We start from the raw sequence: 24,745 nt of genomic DNA, 5'->3' as shown, positions 1-24,745 counted from the left end.
ATGAACATTATTGCATCTATTTTTACAGGTAAGTTTTGATAAAACGTAAAAAAATGGTTATATTAATGTATTAACAAACCTAAAGTTAATGACGTATAAGTTAAACTCAAACTTTATTTGGATTCTTAATTAAAACATTTACTTATAGATAGATTATGAAAAGTTACTTGTTTGTTAAAAAATCTACATTTTGAACCTAAAAACAGTAAAAATAAAACAAATACACAAATGCTTAAAACTCCCGGGTTCATAACCAAAACTTATTACTACAAACTGTTAGGACAAATAAGTTGCCTGATAAAAACTGCTACATATTTTATTTTTTGTCAAACCTGGCAGAATTTTCAAAATTTACGCTTTTTTTAAAATTATACTTTTACTTTTAGCCGGTGTACCAGACTCAAGATGCTTTATCAAAGGTGTCGACGACTTAACTAAAAAATTAAACTTTACAGAAGAAGAAATATTAAAGCTGTTCGTTCCAACGCTTGATGATGTTAGTTTGTAGATAAGCTTGTTATGAGCATAAACTAGGCTTTAAATTAAAAAAAAAAAAAACTTAGATGTTTGACATACTGCCAAAAACATAGTGTTTCAGTTAGAAAGGATTTATAATGAAGCTTAAAACGTTTTCGAAAGACTTAAAAAGTAAAACTGTTGTTAAATATTTAAGCAACTTAACCAAATAAAGCTGTAAATTTGTAAGTTGGCTTTTTACAGAAATTAGAAAGATGCAAGTTGAGAAAGTTTGACTTTGACATTTGCAATAATTCAAACGTTACTCGCGAAAATTGCATATATGACGTCATAAACACCACAGATTACGAAGAAAGTCACTGTCAAGACGGTTACGTTTACGACAGAACGTTTTACCCTGAAACTAGTGTCACGGAGGTAAGTTAAATTTTAGTGTTTGTTTGAGAAATGCTTAATTACTAACTTGATAAGTACACCAACTATCATAAGAATTAAAGAGTATGATTATTTTCGGTAAAATAAATTTTCTGTTTGAATTTCCTTTCTCTATTTTCTGTTAAGAAACTTCTATGATGAAACAAATACTGTGTAAGTTAAGCTGAAACATAGCGTTTTTACTTGCTTTATGTCAAGTTCAATTATGTTTTTATTCAAACACAAAACATTTATACATTTTGATACTGAAATACTTTGTAGTGGGATTTAGTTTGTGACAAAGAATATTTTGCAACTTTGTCCACTTCTTTGTTCTTTCTTGGTTTTTTCTTTGGTGCAGCAATTGGTGGCCTTATTTCAGACAGGTGAGCCAACAGTTGTTTTAATATTTAGAAGTATATAGTATGTAAGTTAATTAAGCTACTATTGAACAATTTAGATACATTATTAATTATGCAGTTATGAATGACTTCCAAGAAAAAGAAACTCTATTGTTTATATCAAGTTCTAATAAAGTTTTTTGTTTAAGTTGCTATCGTACTAAAAGTTTTTTCATTGCTAAATTATTCTAAGTACCATTAAATTTACAAATTTACACTAAAGATTATTTCTCAGATTAGGAAGGGTTTTCAAATGCAATAAAAAATTTGTTGCTAAAATGTTTCAGTTGCAAAAGTATTGATTTTTTTGTTAAAAACTCTAATCTATAACATACATATGGTATCAATAAATATATCAATGATTATTTCACAGATTAGGAAGAGTGTTCACATACAGGGGAGGAGCGATAGGAGGATTGATACTGGGTGTGCTCATTTCATTCTCAACAAATATTTACATGTTCGCTGCGCTGAGAACACTTCAGGTCGTATTCTTCTATCAGAGCACCCTCGCTTCCATTGTGTATGGTTAATTCTAATACGATGTTTTAGTTATATTCAAGCAAATAGGATTGATATTTGTTTAAGTTTCAGACAAATAATTAACAACAGAAAATTGAATTTTATACCTTTCCGACTAATGAATGTATTTAGCTGTTACATTTATAATTAAAACCGTTAATTATAAAATTTCATGTTGTGTATAAAAGTAAAATTGTTGTTACACATCTATGCTATTAATATAGTATAAAAACAAAAACAACAATTTTTTTTATTATAAAGGAAACAATAATGGAAATTTTTTATTATATGTTGCTGACTAGTATTACTTCAGTAACTAAATAGTGATTAACAGGAAGTTTAATGTACATTAAACAATTTGATTTTTTGTTTATAAGTTTTTTATGAAAAATTGTAAAGGTTATTAATCCAACAAAAACTTCTTGAACATTATATTGATAACACTAATGAATGAATACCAAGTGACAAATTAATTGACTTAATAAAAAATTAAAAGATTAATTGTAAAACTATAAATTAATTTATGAAAAATTTTTTTATAAACTAAGTATTAAATTTTTACATAGAAAAAACAATGTAGAATAAAACAGCAACATCTAAAAAAAAATAAGAGACAATTATTTGTTAAATACACTATCATTTTTTAAAAGTTAATTTTTTTTATATATTGAGGTCAATAAGAACTATACCAAATAGTTAATCTTGTAGTGACTAGTCTAAAGTCATCAACAAAAAGCACTACAAAATGACAATATTATCAAACGTACATTTAGGACTGGAAATATCGCGGAGATCATGGAGACCCACAAGCGGTCTGATGTGCAACGCGATATTCGGTGTTGGATGCTGCGTGCTATCCCTGATTGCTCTCTACTGCAACGGGTGGCGACAAGTTCAAATCGCCATCTCGTTTCCGTTCGTAACCAGCATACTTATATCCTTCTTCCTTCCTAGATCTCCAAGGTATAAAGTAAATAAGAACGTATAAAAAAAGAAGTACGATTAGCTACTTAACATCATTTCGGTAAAAGTTTATTTATTTGAAGAATAAGTAAAACTATAATTATTTTTTTGCTGCTTTAAGTTATGCTCGTTAAAAAAAAACCTGTTTGTTTAGAATGAAAAAAAAGTAGTATCTGAGAAGTAGAACGATAAATAATTTATCAATTTAGTAAAAAGAGAATTTCTAATACTAAAGCCTATTTAGTTCTACACTAAAACATGTTATGATAAGTTTATTCAAATTTCTTTTTTTAAACATATATTAATTTACTACTAAAAAGGTGATAAGCTTTTATATCTTAGAAAAACATTTAATAATTTTTCAAAGAGTTTTTGATATTTTAATGTTAACATATACACTATATTGAAAATATCTAATAAAAATTTAACTATAAAAGTCAAGTAAACGATAAAGCTAACATGTTTGTATTGAAATTGTTCAAAGTATTTCAAACATTGCAAGTTAGAAGTAACAAAAAAAACTTTAGCTTGATATATTCTAAAATGTTATATAATAACTCAGTGAATTGTATATTAAAAAAGCTAAATAGTGTATTTATTTGGCTATTTAAGATAGGTGTTACATAATAAAAATGTAAGATAAAACATTCAGGTGGCTTTACTCAAAAGGATTGTACGATGAATCGGAGGAAGTCTTGAAGAAGATGGCCCACAAAAATGGCGCTAAATTTGACATGGTGGCGTGGGAAAGTGTGTTAAGCGACAGTTTGAAAGAAGTTAGTAGATTTTAACACTTGAAAAAAAAAAGGATCTTAACTGAGAAAAGTACTTGTGAACAGGGTTTTACTTTCAAACTTTTTAATTCTTTTACCAAAATTGGCTGTAAAAACAATTTGAATTGTAGTTTTTTATCTAATCTAAACTATGATATTTATCTATAGATACAAAGCGAAATTTAAGCAAAGTAAATAGTTGCTTTACATATAGCAATAAAATTCAGTTATTAGAACTTGAAATTTTTAAATATAGTTATTACTACCAGGAAGTAGAAAGTTCGCCTTCTGCTTCTGAAATTTTGAACGGATTTTTGGAAAACCGCTGCTCGAGAATACTGCTTTTTTGTAACATGTCTGTTTGGATGTCTATCAGGTGAAAACAATATCGATTTTTTTAAATTTTGTCAACTTTTATCTTGTTTACAATTTAGATGAAGTATATTTTAGTTGTACTAGGTTAGATTTTATATACAGCAAGCAAAATTAAATTGCTTTTGAATCTCACATACTAAGTGTGTTTAAAAATCCTAAATGAACAATATTTTACATTTATAATATAGAACACACACAGTGTGCTTTCTACATAAAAACTTTGAGCACTCTGCGTGCTACAAAACATGCTTTTGTAACCTTGGTAATTAAAAACATCAATTATACAGTCTGGTGTACTTTGGTCTGGTACTGAACAGCGGTAACCTCGGCATCGACATTTACCTGAGCAATCTGCTGGGTGGCATCATAGAGTTCCTGTCCTGCATTCTGTCACTGTTTGTGTGCGCCAGGTTTGTTATAATATTGCATTTGAATTGCATGAGGCAACACAATGTAGTACAAATGACAGTTTATATACCTATAGTTTAAGTTTCACAGTTCTGTTTGTAAAACAAACTAGTGAGTAATCTTATTGTAATTAAACTAATATGCTTAGTTTTTTACTTTTAAACCTAACTAACATCATCGTTTATTTTGTTGCATATTTCCTTCGATTAATCCACAACTTGCGTAATAAACATAAAACATACAAAAAGCTTAATTTTATTTAAATGTCTTGTACGATTCGCAATGGGTTTGATAAGTACTTATTTATCTGGTTCTGTGGAAAATAGTTTATTAGAAATTTTTTTTTTTAATATAGACAAATGTGATATAACTTTGCTAGATTTTTCTTAGTTTTTCTACTTAAATATATTAACTCTTTATTTTATATTTATACCAGCAAAGTTATTTAATCAAAGCTATATAATTGAATACAAAATACGTTAAATTTTACAACTTCTTATCTAAAGTTTAAGAGTACTGTTTTTCTTGGGAAGAAAAACGTTTTATAACAGTTAAACCATTAGAAAAATATATTTATCATAAATAAAGCTGACGTTTCCTATTCTCGCTATGCTATTGAAACTTTAACTTTTTTTTAGTTCAACTCACTTAAATGACGCTTGTTTATCAAAATTTTTATCAAAGTTTAAAGTAGCAAACAGTTTGCTTTTTGTACATGCTTTTGTCTTTATTGATAGAAGTTAACACTATATACTACTCAACAGAGTTGGCATTAGAAAGCTTGTATTTATTACCATGTTTTGTTCTAATATTTTTTTTGTATACTGCTCAACAGAATCGGTAGTAGAAAGTTTGTTTTCGTGAACATGCTTCTATCTTCTTTCACTTGTCTCTCATCAACTGTTGTTATCAGCTTCGGTGGTAGTAACCATGAAAGTAGGTTTTTTTTTTGTATAATTTTTTTTCCTAATTTATTAAACAATTTCAAAAGTATTAGATAAATTAAGTCAGTATACGTCATTAAATCTGTATTATTCAAGTTCCGTAGTGGTTTTACAACATTTTTTATGCTAAAACTAACAATTTTTTGTAAGTTTAATTTAAGTTTGAAACTATTTGTATTTGTTTAATTTCACATGATAAACTCTACTCGCGAGAACGAAAGTAAGTTACTTGAAAATTAGAAAAAAACACTTTTAACCTGAAATTGAAGTTATTACTTTAAATTTTCAGCATCAAAACTAATAGCGATGGTTTTAGCGATGATCGGTAGATTTGGCGCGAGTGCTGCATTCAATACATTGTTCTTGCAAACCATGGAACTCTTTCCTACCTGCGGGAGGTAAGTTTGTTTACACAATTTATTTTTTGTTGTTCTTAAGTATATCGTTTTATTATCAAAGCTGTTTAGTTTATCTTAACAACTATCTAAAATGCATTTGAACTTATAGTGATTTTTCAATTGTTAACAATGCTCGAGTGTTGACACTAAAAATGACATATACAATTAGTATAAGATTTTAAAAATTGTTAAACCCTCAAATTTAAGTATAACTGTCGACTTTTAATTGGAGTAATACATTTTCGGACAAATAGGTTTTGATATGCTAAAAATTATTTTTATTTTAATAACATTCTTTGCTTGTCTAGAAATAAAGTTTAATGCTGTTATTTATCTTAGTTGATGTAGGTAACTTAATTATTCTTTGAAAATTTTTATGTTTCAATGATCTGCAGAACATTAAAAAACATTCAGTTTAGCACTTAAATTTAAAAAAAGTCTCAAAAAATATAAATAAAAAACAAAAGTCACAACACATAAATAAAGTATCATGAATGACCTAATTTATGTATCAATTAAACATAAATACTTAAGCGTCCTTGCCATTATACCACTTTGAAATCTTCAAGTCTAAACTTGTATCGAAAGTTGCCAGCACTTATAACGAACTTAATTTAATTAAAATGATTGAAATTATTAGTATCAAAACTATTTTAATGGATAGGTGTTAATTTGACTAAATTATTGCCGGTTATTTGCTTTTAACTAAAAGCGGTAACCTGATCAAATATTGTAGTTTTATTTATAAATTACATACTTATAATAAGTTTTACCATTACTTAACGGCATCTCGATTTAGCACAGGCATCAATAAACTAAAATTCGTTGAACAGGAACTGCCGGCTCTCGACTTAACAAAAAACTAAAAAGGTTAATAGTTAAAAAATGTAAGTTAGAAATACAGTACAATTATCTTTATTCTAAAACTTTGTTGATTTAGTCAGAAATAAGCAGTAGCTACACCTTTACCGATTACATAGTTAACAGTTCCGTGAACATTTCAAATATACGTAGGACCACTGGTTCATTTGTAAACAATCAATCATTTGTATATAAATCAACATAACAAATCTTAAACATAAACAACTCATAGAGTAATGTACAAATGTTAATGTTTTATATTTTTATTCTAAACAGGACCACTGCACTGGGACTCGCCTCGATGGCGGCGAGAATTGGCAGCATCATTTCACCGTGGACCGTCCAAGCTCAGAAAGCCGTACCCTGGGTCACACCTGTTAGTATTTATACTTATTCTATTTGAAGATATTAAAATAGATCACACTTGCCTTTGGTTTTTATGAAAGTAGGTCATACCTTTTAGCTATTGCTATAAAAAATCTTATGTGAGTCTCACCAAATAGTATTATTGCTATCATAGAAATAAAGTATCACACATCTCTTAGTTGATGTTTTCTTGATAAAAAAATGTAAGTTGTTGCTATAACTACATTTAAATGTGCCTTAATCGATAGTTGTGGAAATTAAAACTTGAAAAAAACAGGTGTAGCTCCTTGAAAAAACTGCCAGATTTCAATCAATTGAAAGCCACACAAATTAAAAAAAAACAAACGTTTGGCTTTGAAGCATAAGAATTCTGCTTCTTAGCATAGTTGCCAGAATATAATAACCTAAGACTACACGTGTTTAACATACATGTGCAAATTCAAATAACCTGGCAACACTGCACCTTAACTGTATCTTAAAGATATTAAACTAGGTCAGGCTTGTTAAATGCTGCTGAGACAACTTTTGAAATAAGTAGATAATGTTTTGAAATTAGTTTGTGAGAAAAAATCATCGTTTTTCCTTTTTAAAATACTGAATAAAGTCTGTACTAAATGTTTAACTTAAAGATGCAAAACTTTTGTAAATAACAAATTAGTAAAATGGCTTCACAGGAAAACAATTTTACCAAAAATATTCATCCTAACAGTTTAATCTTAATCAATAAGAAATGTAGTTTAACTGACAAGTTAACAGTGCATTCTTACCTTATCTGTTTAAACTTCAATAAAACCAAGTATACAATTAAAACTATTTAACTCTACTTTGAATATTTTACAGACCATTTTCGGAGTTATAACGTTAGTGGCGGCAGTGATCAACTTCAACTTCCCAGAAACCCTGAACAAAAGCTTGAAGATGTCTTTCTGTGAGGCGGAGACTTCTTACGTGGATCATTTTAACAACTCCAAGTTCTGGAGAATTTTCTTTAGGGGAAGACTGCAGCATAAGTAAACTGATTTTTACTTGAGCTGTTGTTTACTAATGTAGTTACTTTTCAAAAGTAGTTTTAAAAGTAAAATATTTGCAAAGTTTGGGTTTATAAACTTACCTTCTTATAAGAAAAATCAACAAACAATCTGTTTTTGTTTAAAGCGTTTTTTTTTTGGAAACAATATTTTGCAACATATATATCACCAAAAGTGTTAAAGAAATATATAAGTAATGATTTCAATTTTTACCTCATAAATAATAAGTGGGTTTTTATTTTTTGGTTTTCAAAAAATATTTTACCGTTTCTATTGTTTACAACATGTGTTTGTATATTTTATATGTTTTATTTTACTACTAAGTTTGTTTTTGTTTGTCAACTTCAAGTAAAAAACTAAGTTGTATGTCAAAAACGATCTAAGTTTTTGTATATTTAAATGTACTTCTAAATTATATAGCTTATCTCCGCATAGCTAAAAATGATAAAATAAACATATGAATAAAATAAACATTTATATTGATTAAGCAAAAAATTAACTTTATTTTGAAAACTCAAATAAAATATATATATATATTTAAGTTCATAGTTCATATACTAAAATTTAAATTTTGGTGATAGTATTTAAAACGTACTAGAACTTAGTAGCTATTTGTAGGTAAATTAAACTAAACATGCTTTGTACTTTTTTGTCTAACTTCTGTTGCCTCAGGTCTAGAACAATACTTTTATTCAGTCATTTTACTCATAAGAACATGAAAATAGCAGTTTTTAACTTAATTGTTTTTATGTCGTTATACCCTTATAGACTGTTATGCTGTTTTCAATCTATCAATAAAAGCCTGATTATTTCTCACTTTTCTTTCATATTGTTAAATTAGTTGTTTTACTACTCAAGATTAAATTATTTAGATGAAAATTAGACTATGTGTAATAGCTCGTAAGAAATTTTATAAGCATGTGGTGTACGACTCGATAACCGAAAGGTTCCTTTGTATACAAGGTTCTTAGACACACTTTCTAAGCGCTTTTTTATTGTTCAATAAACTATAATAATGCTCTAACTTAACATTTAAAAAAACATTTATTGTTTATTTTTAATTTTGGTTAACTAAAAATACTATTCATTTTTTAAACTTAATTAAGTTTTATTTAAAACGTGTGTTCAATAAGGTTTTTAATTTAGTTGATAATATTCATTTTAAATTTCTAGCAACATTTTTATTTTGTTTTAGTGTTAATTAGTAGTAAACCTACTTTTGTTTGCTTTAAATAAAATAAGTATATTTAAAAGTTTTAGTTTGGATCGAAAATATAATTGAAATGTAGTATATATACAAATATATATATATATACTTTTTGTGCTTTTTCACAATGAATAAATTATGAAAAAAGTCTATGTTGTACTCACTAACTATAAATTCTAGAACAAATTAGGTAAAACCTAAAATACTTTTGCATTCAGGTAAAAAAGTTTTAATACTATAATAAAAAACAAAAGACTTAAAATAACACCAGATATTAATTTGTTATTCATAAAATAGATTTTGCTGGATATATAAGTATAAAAAAAGTTTCACAAATTTTTTTTTTTACTAGACTATGTAGTGATGCATTTATTTATGTATATTAAAGATTAAAACAAAATTGAAAAAAAAAAAAGATTACTTACCAAAATGTTTATTATTAAAAGACTTTCTTATAGAAAAATTATTATCTAAATGTCGTTTAATATATTTAATACACTAAATACCGTTTTTTTAAGATTTTAACTTAAATTTTCTTATCATTTGATTCATCATAATTTTTTTGTATAGATATAAAAATTTAAATAGAAAAATAGTAAGCTGTTTTATGAAACTTATGTAGTGTCTATCTCTTCTTAGCTTCTACAAATATATATTTTTTTAATATTCAAAACAAGAACCAGTTAAAAACTAGGTTTTAAATTACAAATAATTTATTTAATGCTCTTATTCTTCAAACTATATTTGAGTTAAACACTTTTAAATTCATATTTCTCTTAAAAAAGCAATACTTTAAACAGTTCTTGATTTATTGGAATTTTTCATGTAACAGTTTTAGTAAACCATACGAAAACGCTTTATAACTATTTAATACAAATCTAAATTCCATCTTTACAGCTGAAAACTTACTGAGCTATTTTTAAAATTTAAAAAGTTTTACTAGAATACACAATTTGCTATCATACTCTCTAAAAAGTATTCATTCGACAGGTTTACATTAGAAATTTTGAAGTTTTTATTGCTCATAAGTGTACAAAAAGTTGTCCTAAACTCAATTTCACAATCGTCCCGCGGCAATAATTAAATGCACACTTTATTATATCCCGCGCCTAATTTAATCAACTTGGTCCTAGCTACTTATTTACTTGGTTATTTTTTGCGCCATCAATAGTCAAAATCGCTCGACTTGGGAAACCCTGATGTGTAGTAACTTTAAAAGTTTCAAAAATTTATTCAGAATATAAAATTTAGTATTTATAGTAATGATACTTAAAACTTCAATAATGGCTTAAATATAAAACACATTTTTTGGTTTGAACTATTTGTCATTAACTAGTCTGTAAAGACTTTTTCCAAACACTTAAAACCACCGTTCAAGTTTGTTAGTGTTAAATGTATTTTACGTATTACTAGACTTAAAAATTTTTTTCAAACAAATTGTTCATAAAAATTTAAATTTTATCAATAAGACTTAACTCTTTTAAACTAAATATAGTTAAATAATTAACAAAAGTGTATCAAGTTCAATTAATGCAAACGAATAATTAATACAAACTAGTGTTGTTTTTAAAATTTATTTATTATGCATTAATACACTAACTAATGTTAAAATAAATAACAAAATATTTTTATTTTTCAGGAGCTTCAGGAAGCTTGTCGTCAGGTATGTAATCCACAAGAGGACACCCAAAAACCACGTTAGTGCAACCTAAAAAACGAAATTAATTATTAAAATTTATCAGCTTGTCGATTACTACTGAAAATAATAACTATAAATAGCAAATGACAATATTATTATGTTTTGGTAAGAAAAGTGGTAAGCTTAAAAATAATTTTCTAGATAAAGATAAAACTATTGACATGAAAGTAAAATGAAATATAACAAACCCTCAGTAAAGCTTATAAACATCAGCAGAAAAGCCGACATTAGAAGCACAGATGATAAATAATTGCTCAACATACTCGATTTACACTAAACCTGCGGAAGTTTTTAATATTTAAATGTCGATAATGAAAGTTTAAATTTTTATGTAAAATAAATTTTTTGTTATATATTTAAAACAACTTGTCATTAATCAAATTATTTTCATTATCTTACTAAACAAACAAAACATGTAATTACTTAATTGAGGTTAGATTTTTACCAAAATTTTGAAGTTTTTACGTATAACAAAAAGGAAAACAACAAACTGTGTTTTTAATTTAAAGAACTTTTTAACTACAAATTTTATAGTTTAAAAATTATTTTTAAGAATATTGATTTATTAGTAGGAAAAAATAGTTTAGTACCTTCGAATATTTAAGACATGTGAAACTATAAAACCCTTAATATTCAGAATTCTTAAAATCTTTTACTAATACTACTAACTATCTATGTACGGAACACAAATTTGACAAAGTGTATAAATTATTTTAAAAAACCAAATTATTTTCTTAGAGTAACAATGTTTTATAAATTAAGACCAGTGTTTTATTTAATGAAAAATGTAACAACTATATTTCTGAAATTTTATCATCAAACGTTTAAAACAAACTTCCTAACCCTTCTGATAAAGTAATTTTGTTTATTAACATGTTTGTTTTTCTTTCTACAAATTTTATTACTCATTTTATTTACAAAATTATAATGGATCAAGTTAAAATTTTTTGAATAACTATTAAATTGTCAAAGTAATAGGTATAAAGTTATAAGCTATAAAAACGTCTTTAATTTTTTACGAACTGTTTATGTTTTTTCAGTGTTTTACATAAGCTAAAAATGCAAAACTTTTTCTTCTATATATAACATGGCTTTAAGTTATAGGTAATATTAAGGAAGAGAGTATTTAAAATAAAACCCCTAAGTTCCTTATAAAATTATACTACAATATTGTACAACTTTTGTTCAAAAAGCTGAATAGTAAAACTTAATAAAAGTAAAATCAGCATTATTCTAAGCTAAAATGTTTAAATAAAAAAATCAATAAGTAACTACTAGTAAATATTCATGTTATACTCTTCCATCTGACTAAACTGTTTTGATTTTATTATGCTTTGACAACTGCTTATATAGTAAGTACAAAACTATTTAACAACATAGAAAATTTTCTTAAGATTGTATAGTTGCTTACATTTCCGCGTTTAAAAATATGTTAGCCTGTTTACGGAAGAAAGTTGTATTTTTTTCGCTATGAACTTATTTAACTTCAGGCTGTTATAGATTTAGTCTGCTTTTCGTTATAAATTATTTTACTATTTTATGTAATGATTAAAAAAAAAAAACAATCAAGAGATCTTAACTACAAAAGAAAAATAACACATTTATTCTTTCAAGACTATATTATGCAAATTTTATGTAAACAAATTATTTTACTTTTAATAAAGTTAGGTATGTCTAAAAGTCTTTTCAAGCGACTTGATTTACTAAATGATATTAGTTTATAGATATATGTTAGTTAACTAACAAAAATACCTTTACTATTTCAAAAGTAAACCAAGATCGTATAACTTAAATATAATTTTGCAATGAAGTCAAAATAAAACTAACAGTTCTTTATAGTCAGTAGGAACAAAGTTATTGTAGAAACACAATATTACTTCTACTGTCATTGAAAAAATACACGATTTTGTTTCACTAGTGCTTTCGTATAATTAAAACATTTTCAAAAAAAAAAAACGGCTGAACATTTTCTTTATGTTTCGCTGTTTTCATGTTTTATATATGTTTAAAATTGTTAAAACTGCTTTTAATCTTGCTTTTACAATACTTAGATCTAACTACATTAACAAAATGAGATTTTTAAATGGTGTACTCTGGTTTCAAGCTTTAATTGTTATTTATAGTGTTTATTTAAATTTAATAGAAAATCTTCAATTAATTTGTTTATTTAGAAAAATTTTATTTCTAAAGAGCTTTCACTGATAAGCTTTCAAATTTATCCGTTTTTTTTGTGGGTTATAGTTTTCTAAAATTCTAGCTCAGATATCGCACCTTTAATAAATAATTTTCAATGTAATGAATTAAAAAAAAGATATCGAAGTTTAGCATGTTCTACTTATATAACTACTTTTACTTTATTTTAAAAGTTAAACTTTAAACTTAATTTAATACTTTTATTTTAGATGTTTTTAATCGTGTTATTGGTATAATAAAATAAAACGTTTATAATGTTTTTAATTTACAAAACATTGTAAGTGCTGAAGATAATTTTTTTAACTCTAAAGTATTCCACTTAAAAACTAATGTTTATGTTTAAATTTTAGCTATTAGGAATTTGTCATTTAGCTCATTTATTTATGAAAATAAATTTTATTTTATTGCTTCTAAGTTATAAATTTTATAAAAAATCAAAAAAATCAAATTACACACGCTGTATAAAACCAATCAACATTAAGAAAAATACAATTTTGACTCGTTATTAATCTTAAGAGGTATATATATTTTTTGATTGTTATAGACTTATTTAAATTTTATGACTTATAAGAATTTTAAACCATTTCAAATAATCTAATTATTGAAAAACTAGAATTGTTTAAGTATTTAAACTTTAAACTTATCAATTTTTTTTAACATTTGACCCCGCACCTACAATTTATGAATATACTTTTGTTTTGTATTTAAATAATACATGAGAAGTAGAGCTGCTGTTAAAATTATAAACAACACTTTCTATAATTAAAGCTACGTTTTTATGGATAACTTCATTAAATAGAAAATAAGCATAGTTAAAAATCTACTAAAATAAATGTATTTAATACAAGTAAATTATTTATAAAAAATGAACTATATTTTTTTTCATTTCACATTAAAACGTATCTAAAATTAAAGTATTAATTTCTTTTAAGTTTTAAATCCCTTTAAAAACTTATTTTTTAAAAGAACATATAGTTTTTCGTTTAAATAGACTAAGTTTGTTTATAAAGTTTTAATAATTTTATAGGTTAAAAATTAAAACGAGATACTTTTTTTATATAACTTATTTTTTCCCATTTATTTAATGTTTATGTTCTTTTTCTTAATGAATTATATAAAAACAAACACATAAAATGAGGGTAAGAAGAGTTTAAGAAGCTTTAATAAAAGGTATACAGTCCTAATTCCTTATCGTTTAAATAGATAACTGTTTAAAGTACTAAAAATAACAACATTTTTAGTCTTAGTTTGAAGAATCAACAATTTACTTTAATATTGTTGCTCTGTAAGCTTATTGTAAGTAGTGATGTACCGGACCCACAATTTCGGGTCCGGCCGGACCCGGATCCGGACTTTTTTTCAAGTTAGAATCCGGCCGGAACCGGACCCGGACTTTTTTTTCAAATTAGAATCCGGCCGGAACCGGACCCGGACTTTTTTTTCAAATTAGAATCCGGCCGGAACCGGATCCGGACTTTTTTTTCAAATAGAATCCGGCCGGATCCGGATATCAGACAAAAATGGCAATATCCAGCCGGACCCGGATAGTGAGTCCGGTACATCACTAGTATAAACTAACCTGAGTCAGAATGAGGTTTATAAAAACTAAAAAAAAAGAACTTTAATCTAATAATAAGTAGAACAGCTAGCCACAAGGTTTACAAATTTAGGTGATATTTACAACCAAAAATCTGAAATCAAGTTCTTCAACAAAATACACAAGAAAATTACCAAATATTGAAAACTGGAACAGCTCAAACTCATTCAAAATTTAAAAGAAAACTAGCCTGAGTTTTTATAAAAAACTAAACTAGCCTGTGGCAGTCCAAGATTTTCTAATATTTCCAAAAATTTTCAAACTAGCAGGGTTGCCACTGTTTAAGTCAATAAAACTAGCTAGAGTGAGTATAAACAAGCCTGAGTCAGAATGAGATTTTTAAAAACTGAAAAATTACTTTAATCTAATAATCAGTAGAACAGCTAGCAAAGTTTGACAATTTGGTAGTAAAGTTGTTTACTGATTGTGGTACACTTAACTTATTACTACTACCCATCATAATTAAATCCTACCTTATTTAAATAATATCTAACGAATACTAATTCTAACTGAGACTACTTTCTATAATCAGACACGACCGTTTTGAGTGATGAATTTTTTATATAAATCACAACAAGAAATACTAGCATATACAAATTTATTAATTACTTTGGTAAAACTTTAAAAACTGAAAGCTATTTAAATCTATATCAAAAGACTTAAAACAATAAACTAAAAGTTAAATAAAACTTTTAGTAAAGAAGAAACTGTAAAAATTTTTATAAACTATAAACCTGAATTAAATATTTAAACAATTAAACACCAATTGAAACATTCACTTTTAAAACAATACACTACTTACAATAAGAATTCACAAAAAAGTTCAAGATGTTTTGTTGCTTCAAGCTGCACACCAAACTAACTAAATGCTTACATATAAACTGCCTTTCATGTTCTGATGTTTTGTTGCATCAGTATTTAGTTTAAAACATTTCGTCATATGATTCTCATTGGCTCGTACATTCAACCGTATTAACTCTAAATATTCTCTGAGCTCAACTTTAAACAATAAATAATGCAAGTATCATTCCAAAGTTTTCAATTTTACAACATATGTAAAGAGTTGCATTTCTAAAATGTTTATTGCATAGTTCAAATGTTAACAAATGTAAATTAGTCACGTGTACAAAATGAGCCAATCACGGTAGGTGTTTAATTTTAACTGACGAAAATGACTCTTATTAATTTACACAGGGTTTGTTTTTGAAAAAATACTTTTCAGTATGCTCTTTTTTACTAACTAGATCCGGGTCCGGCCGGATCTCTGTTAGGATCCGGCCGGACCCGGATCCGGACTTTTTTTTCAAATTAGAATCCGGCCGGAACCGGATCCAGACTTTTTTTCAAATTGGAATCCGGCCGGAACCGGATCCGGACTTTTTTTTCAAATTAGAGTCCGGCCGGATCCGGATATCAGACAAAAATGGCAATATCCGGCCGGACCCGGATAGTGAGTCCGGTACATCACTAATTGTAAGTTAAATAGGTTAAAGCTTGTTTTAGTAATTCAAAACTATATAATTTTGGATTTTATTAAAACTTATGTTCAGTAACTTTATATTTCACCAGTACAGCGTACCTAATTTTTAATTTTTATGGCAAAAGTAAAAATTTCATATAATAGAAGCTGCACTACGATAAAATAAAATCGTTTTATTTATAAGATACACTTTTAGGTTAGGTATCTTTGTTTGATTTATTTTATTATTGCTTTGCAACTGTGTTTAAATTTATCACATAAATGCTTTAATAAACCACAAAATAAAATAGCTCAAAACTTTGTGTCCTAGGACATGATGCACAAAAAAACTTTTCGGTCGCACACCAAGAGTAATTTTTAACACTTTGTTCAGGACATATTAAATAGAAATGTAAACAAAAACTTTATAGTTGACAATATAAAATGTTGTCATTTAATGTTTTAAACCAATTTAAAAAAAAAGTTTTCATGTGCTACCACGCTTTAAAAAAATATTAAAAAATCCAACAAAATAAAATACACCAATATTTAAATTCAAATCAGTTTTACTTGTAAAATTAAAATTTTCAATGCTCATACACTGCACTTTTACAAAACTTTAGTATGAAAAACTTCTAGATTGAAATTTATAATAATAAAAATATTAACGGTGGTTACAAGCTTAAAAGTGTATAAAAATTGTTTTTTCTTTTAATTTATGTATTATTTAAGAAAAACTAGTTTTGCAACAAATTTCAAAAAGTTTATAATATAAAACAGTTTATACTTGTTAGTGTTGTTTGTAATTCATACAAAAAATTTTAAACATTTTAAAAAGTTATTTTTGAAAGAAAAATACAAGCTTAAACTGTTTTTATTTCAGTTTTTATAGTTTTAAACTATTTATGATCAAGTATAGAAAAAAAACAACTAAGGTAAAATTATGTAACTTGAAAATATTTAGTAAATAAAAGAAGAATTAGTATTAAAGTTTATTTATTTTTTGTTTGTACACTATTTAGTATTGAAGTTAACGAAATAATAAGTTCTCATTCGTGCATTTAATATTTTGGAGTTTCAGAAATGTTAGCTCCTCATAAATCGGACACGAATACCAAACAGAACAACCTGAAAAGTAAAATGAAATTGAAATGATAAAACAGAACTGAGTGAGTTTTAATATATACACATATATGTATATATATATATTTTTGACGTATAGTCAACTTACATATAAAACTATAAAGCTTTAAAAGCTAAACATTTTATAATGGTAGTACATTTAATACTTTGATACTTGTTTTAATGATAAATAAAAGTGAAAAAAAAACCTTCAATTACTGTAAAAAGAAACAGAAAAACTGCAAAAATTAGAAAAACTGTTTTGCTGTTACTGAACATATTGGATTTTTATCAAAGTGGTGATTTTTTTCAATTTTAAATATTATTAGTAAAAAATACAAATTTACAAAATTCAAAAAAAGTTTTTTAGTTTGTCTTTAGATACGTGTACGTTAAAAAAATAAGCTTTACATCACGATATAATTTTTCCAAAAAAAAAAACTTTATATTTATATATCAGCATATTACTTCCTTATCTAAAATAAATTAGTACTGCTTGTGTGGAACAAAACCTTAAAAAGTAAGTTTCAAAATATTCTTATAAATTTCAATTAATAGTTAATTAAGTTAGTTATTTCAAACAAAAACTCATTGAACCTGTTTGTATATGTGTATAAACATAAAAAATGAGCTAACTAAAAATAAAGCTCTAGGTAGAAAAAAAATTTTTTTTGATCTAAACAGTCTATCTAGACGCTTAGGAATCTTCGTTATATAGCTATTAAATCTCTAAATACAAAACACTAAATCAACAAGACATTACGAAAGAAAAAAAATTAAATTTGTAACGTATTTTTTGATAAAGAAGTTCTAACAGTGTTTTTTTAGATACTTGATAACACAGAATCTTTCTTAAAAAAAAATTATTATTTTTGCCTTAGAATAATTTTACTTAAACACAACTTTTGTTAAGTAGTTATTAAAAGATTATAAGTTTAAAGTTCTTTTTTTTTAATAAACAGCTCTCACTTGAACTCTACTGTACTACAACATTTAAAAAAACTATAAACTTATAAGTAAAAATATAAAAACAACATTAATCAACATACACACCAAAAACACCAAAAAACAAATGTACGATATAAAAAACAAGTTACTTTCATTAGAGTCTTTCAGTAGATTTTAAAAATTTTCACTTCTGTTATACAACTTTTACCTAAAAACTATTTAGGCTGAAACTTCATTTTATACAAAAGTATTTGTAAAATTTGTGACTTACAAATCTAAATAGAGAAAAGTAAATAACTTTGTCATAAACTTATTAATAACTAATTTATTTTGTTTTTGTTTTGCTTTCAAAAGCTGCTTATGTAGTAAGCTATAATTTTTTGTATAACGTATAAAATTGGTAAGTTGTTATAACTGGTTACATTTTCGCGTATTTAACTATGTTGGCTTGTTTACGGAAAAAAACATTTTATATAACCTCGTTAGGAAGCTTTGAATGTGCAAACTCTTATAAAACTAATTTGTTTTAAAAAAAACTTTTCTGTTAATAAAGTTAGAGGTATGTGTACAACTTTAGTTAAATGGCTTGACAACTTTAGCGTTCATCTTAAGTATTTATTTCTACTCTAAAAGTACTTTTTCAGAAACTGTTTAAATATTACCTTCATTGTTTTAGTGAAGAAATTAATGTAATGAAATATACATTAGCTGAATACTAATAAATATTTCAGATAGAGAGTAAACTAGGCATATCAAGCTAAATAGGAATTTATGTAAACTGCATGATAGACTTTTATCTGTAAATATGCTGCATTTTCTTTGTATAACTTTTTAAATTATCGTAAAAAACGTGTACAACTATATGTAATTTTATTTTTAGTATTTTGAAAACAGCTTTGTAGATAAGTATTATTACCTAGAACAAAAAGTTTTTGTTGTTTAAACTACGTTTTAAAGGGATAAAGTTACTTAACAAACACAGTGAAATCGCCAACGTATGTGTTAAACCTCAAAAATATCTATTTCAAGTAGTGTTTGAAAAAAAAAACTGCATTATATATTACAAACGAATGAAGCAAACGGACAAAAAAGTGATCTTTATATGATTATTGCACATATTTGAAAAGTTTTTATTTGATTAAAATTAGTAAGTATGATATAAGAAAAAAATGACTGTTTTTTAAGAAAAAATAAGTAAATTTGTTTAAAAAAAAGGTTTAAATTCTCTTTAAACCCGTAAGCTAACTATTTCACACAAAGTCCTTTTGTATGGATTTAAGAGGTATACGTTATTGGTTTTCTTACTTTATCTATATTAGAAAATTTCTTAAAATTCACTTAAGAACATTGCACTTAATGTAAAATTATTCTGGATTGTTAATTTACATAACTACATCTATGTGTCAAAGCAAAAAGTTTGTTTAAAAAAATGTAATAAACTTTGATATTAAGATTGCGTAATTTTTAACTAAACAAAACAAAATGTAAACTTAAATTAATTTACAGTTGAAACACCGTTGGGAGTCGGAAAAACTACGTGTTTTTAAATTTGAGTTAATTAATTTAATAAAAAAAACAGTATTAAATATTTAAAAAAAGTTTTTAATTCGACTTTAGTTAACTTTTAAGATAAGTTAAACTCAATAATTAATTTTTTTTTGTATAATTTAACATTTTTTTGTTTGGAAATAAGTTATAAATTTAATCTTTATTGTTGATTGCTTTACACTGTTTTAACCATCACTCTATTCCTTAAGCTTTTAAGCAACAATAGAAAAGTTTTAGAAAATATCTTAGTTATATTTCAAATATTACTAAGTTCGATAGAACTTAGTTTTTTATAATACAATTATGATTCAGAGTTTATGTTTTAGCATAAAATAGATTAGAAAAATTCTATTAAACAATGGTTTAAACAGAATATACTTTTAATAAGTACAGATTAATTGTTCAGTTTAAAATAGATATGGATAGTTCTTTAGAATAATAGTTAATAAAAAAGCATACTTGCATCAAAAGAAAAACATTGTTTTACTTGTATTTATTAATAAACTGTGTATTTGTGTCAAAGCAAACTTGTTTTAGGTTCATCGATATAATAAACTATATTTTGTGTCAAACGAAAACTTCTTTTAGTTTCATTTCCTACTGTTTGTAATATTCTAAAACAATGATAACTTCAAACGTTACAATGCTTATTAGTTATAGCTTTATGTATAAAAAGAGTGCAGTTTTTTTAGTTGTCAGTTATGTTTTTAAGTTAGAATTGAACTTTATACAATTATAAACGTTTAGAGCTGTGGTAATTTTGAATTCAGCAAAATAAAACTATTTTAATAATCTGTAGTCAACTTATTTAAGACTTTTATGTAGCATAACTTTAAACTGTTCGTGTCTAACTAGTAGACTTGAAAAAACGGTTTATAATTTTTGTTTATTTCAACTTGTTACTAATATTAGAAACTTAACTCTAATTATATGAAACTATTTTGTGATTTAGCAATTAATTTTTTTTTAATAATTTGTTTATTTTAAAAAGCATAATAGCCTTTAAAGCCAGGTTTTGGTAAAAACATTCTTTAAATTGTAAAATAATACAATATAAGTCTTTAACTTTTAAGTTTTGTAGAAACAGTACTTATTTTTTTATGTACTTTAACAGAAATAAAAAATAATAAAAATGAAGTTGTTTTTGATTGCTTTCTGTTCATTTTTTGTACTTTCATCAGCAATATTGGTAAGTTTTTACTACTTTCATTTATAAAAATTATAATGTTATGAGAAATCTAATATTTATAATTCTATGATAAAAAAGTAAATTAATTTAAATGAGTATATTCTAAATCGCTCCTTTTCATTAATTAAAAATGTTATTTAACTAAATGTATAAAAGTATAAGTACAATAGTTATCAACCTCTTTAAAATTTTAAACTTTAAATTAAATGATAACTTTTATATAATATTAATTTTGTATTTTGTTAATAAATATTAAACATGCATTTTGCAACAGTTTTCTAAAAAATTCAAGACGTAGATTACTGGAATAACTGTTTATTTTTTTTAAATTAATATAAAACTTACAGTGTTTTTAATAAACTATTTTCCTAGCAAACTTTTAGAGTTTAAAAGTTAATAGTAATAAAACTTAACAGACGGCCGAATTGAAAATACAAACAAAATTGAACGCTAAAGTGTTGACTCAGCAAGGAGTATTGATAACAAGCAGGTTGGAATCTGCAGGAGAAAAAGTCAAGCAGTTTTACCAATCAAGAAAGCAAAAATTGCCAACTGTAAGTAAAAATATAAATAAACTTCTATACTTTATAATAACTAAATGTATTTCAGTCTTGTGAGAGAATGTATTTTCGTAAGAACAGCTAAGTTACAGAAATTTTAAAATTATCTATTAAGGTACAAAAAAATTTAAGCTGTCTATGTTTGTAATGTACATTAAAACAAAACATTTATTAGAATAAAATAATTAAAATTGTTAACACAGTTATTTTACTCCACTTTAATTTTTCAGCTAGTTAAGCTTTAAATATTGTTTCCATCATTGTACTTTATTTAGTTATATTCTCACTCATCTTGCTGTTTTTCAGTTTGTTAACGTCCAAGTAACTGGTAGCAAATTCAAAAATACCTTCAAAGTTTACACTGTGCTGCTGATAGATGAGCCAGACTACGTCCAAGGAACGAATAAGAACCGAGCAATGTCCTTCTACCTGGAAAAAGATTCCAGCATCTTGAAGGACAAGAGAGTTTTCGGTAGTCAGAAGTTCAGCGACCGTGCTCTGGTGAGTTTGATTATTTTGATTATGACGTCATAAACCTAAATGAATTTGAACTATCTCAAATAAATAATTTTATTTTAGGCATAATATAGAAACTTTGAGTTTTTTAAGGTAGTTTATGTTGATCCTCAATATGACGTCATCACACATCACCACTAACTGTACCTGTATTTGATGGTTAAATATCTACGCTACTCACTTTTAATGTTAACTTTCAGGTTTTCTCCAAATACAACAAGTACCTGAACTTTTTCGTTCTCTATGTTGACAACGAATATTTTCCTGAAGAAGCTTAATAAAAGTTAACAGGTATACATAAGGTCTGTATTTTTAATAAATAATTAAAATTTAACAACTTTAAAAAAGTTGTCAGTACTCAGCAAATATGAAAATCAGACTTACCTTGAAGTACATTAGCTGTGTGTACTGAAAATAATCAAAAACTAAAACACTTTTTTGTTTAAATGACATAAAGTAAAGTTTTTCTAGTTTAAAATAGTGATTAACTTATTTGTTTGTGTTTTTTTAGTTTTCAACTGAGTTTATTTCATTTAAAAGTCCTTTTGAATATTTTTATGAGATGTCAGACTTTATAAAACAGACTTTACATATGGTTATGGTATTTAATTTAATTAATTTTTGAAGTTTAGTTTCCCATTATTACTAAAACATTAAATATTTAAAAACTTCTACTCACAAAAACTTGTAATAAATAATTTTTATATAATAGATCCTAAGAAAAATTTCTACAGACTTTTCGGCGAACAGATTTCCTTATAAACCTGAAGTTAAACAGAAGCTTTTCTTTTTTTTTTTAAATGTTTTTAAAGTTTTTTTTTTATACTTGCTTTTAAATATTAGTTTAATATTTCAATTATGTGAACTGATAAACAAACAAAACTAAAGTGATGTAATTTTTTTAAAATACTTAGTTTTAATACAGATATTATAACCTTAAAGTTACCTTTTATACAAAACATAGTAAAATTATGTTTTCATTTTAATTTTGTTAACACTTTCATTGAATAAAAGTCGTTTCTCTATTTTTACTTATTTTTTTAATATTAAACTGTCATACTTTTTACTAATTTACTTTAAAACATGTACCTAAACTTAAATTATAAAATTCTGACTAGAAGAAAGTTTTGTACCCTTGGTTTATAAAATTTTTTAAAATATTATAATTAACCATTTATCAGAGAATACAGAATTTAAAAACACACTTATCTAAAATGTAACAGCAAATTTTATTTCTTTTAATGCTTTGATCAAACAACTAAAATCAGGCGAAGTAAGTACTTTGTATGAAATTCAAGTGTTGATAAGGGTTCTGTTGTTAAGCATTTGAAATGACTGACTACTTAATTCTGCATAATAAAACTTTAAACAAATCAAACACAAATTTTACTGAATTTTTTTAACTTAAACTTTTCTGTTAGTTTTTTACATAATACAATTGTAAGGACAATGTCCTCTACTTGTATTTTTCATAAAATATGAAATAATTTTCAAATTTCAAAGGTTTGTCATTTTTGTCTCCTTATGTAAATATATGACATATTTCCGCCTTGGAAAGTGTTCCATAAATACTTGATTTAAGTATTGGAAGTTTCTGCAAAAAAAAACTTTCGCCGAGAGAAAAGCCAGTTTTCTTGAATCATTTTTGCATATAAGCTTAGTTGTGCTTAATGAAGTGCGGCTTTTCGATTATACGAGTCAAAGTTTGCCGGGCTTTTTTTATAAGTTGAAAGTCTAAGATATAAGTTATTAAAAAAACAGTGTTTTTGATTTTTTCTTCTTATGCTTATAAACTTTTGCCATTATTAAGTCAACCGTTATGCCATATTAGTTGAAGATCGCTGTTTTGTGATTCTCAATCAAGTTAAGAGCTCAGTCAGAAAGCTTTAAAAGTCGGACAATGAACCTTACTCCTGACTTAAGGAGTTACTGTCCTAAATCTTAAGAAATTGCCCCAATTCATCTCGCAGCTTATACTTCCGAGTGGTTTAACTATACGGGATTTTCCCGAAATATTCAATAGTTGTTGAAAGCGTGATAGTGTCGTATTTTTGTATTTTTATGTAGTATTGTTAAAAAGTAGTAATAAATACTATTGTGTCAATTACTCGTACTTACTTAATTTTAACGTGAATACTTTATTAAGTCAAAACTAGTTTCTATTATCAAGAGTTTCTAATACTTAACAAGGTTTTAACCACACTTACTCTTACAAGACTTTGGTTTTATATACAAACTGTTTCTGAAATTATAACATTTAATTTTTAGCCTATAAAGCAAGTACTAGATTAAGAAGTATCTATTTAATTACTCATTTAATTATTAGTGCAGTAATAATATTGTAATATTTAAACTTTCTTTAATCGTTCCCTTAATACTTTATTTACCCATACAATACAATACTACTTAATAATTGTCTACAACTAATTTTTATGTTTCATTTAAAAAAAAATTGTGCAAAAAAAATTAAAAGTTTTCTGAAATATTGCGAATGCTATCAAAACAAATTATAAACACTTACGATTCTTTATCAAAAAAAAAAAAAAGATCTTTGCAGTTTAAAACCAAGTTATTATAATAACACAAAAAACTTCAAACAAAAAAAAAGTAGCGATGCCCTAGGTTGTTCAATTGAGCATTCGCTCTACATGAAAATGAAAATAAGACAAACAAAAACTTACTAATTAAAATTTTAATGTGGACGTGGTATATATAGATATATACTTATTAAAGGTTTTATACAAAGTTCTGATCGATAGTGCTCGACAAATCAAATT

General features: G+C 25.5%; 1 protein-coding gene across 1 annotated transcript; it reads left to right on the top strand.

Moving 5' to 3' along the window:
* LOC145848371 (solute carrier family 22 member 15-like) lies at positions 1-22,246 on the top strand. The gene is made up of 17 exons (XM_082953877.1): positions 1-28; positions 387-496; positions 721-894; positions 1,174-1,277; positions 1,666-1,820; positions 2,588-2,777; positions 3,430-3,553; positions 3,820-3,926; positions 4,213-4,335; positions 5,169-5,269; positions 5,567-5,675; positions 6,813-6,912; positions 7,743-7,912; positions 10,777-10,834; positions 21,309-21,446; positions 21,759-21,953; positions 22,169-22,246. The coding sequence occupies exons 1-17, from the start codon at positions 1-3 to the stop codon at positions 22,244-22,246; spliced, it is 2,064 nt and encodes a 687-aa protein (XP_082810003.1).
* Positions 22,247-24,745: the final 2,499 nt, after the last annotated feature.

Source organism: Thalia democratica, unplaced genomic scaffold (genome assembly GCF_965202585.1).
Source record: "Thalia democratica unplaced genomic scaffold, ktThaDemo2.hap1.1 HAP1_SCAFFOLD_1360, whole genome shotgun sequence".
In the NCBI taxonomy this organism is placed as follows: domain Eukaryota; kingdom Metazoa; phylum Chordata; class Thaliacea; order Salpida; family Salpidae; genus Thalia; species Thalia democratica.
This window is presented reverse-complemented; position numbering and strand designations above follow the sequence as displayed.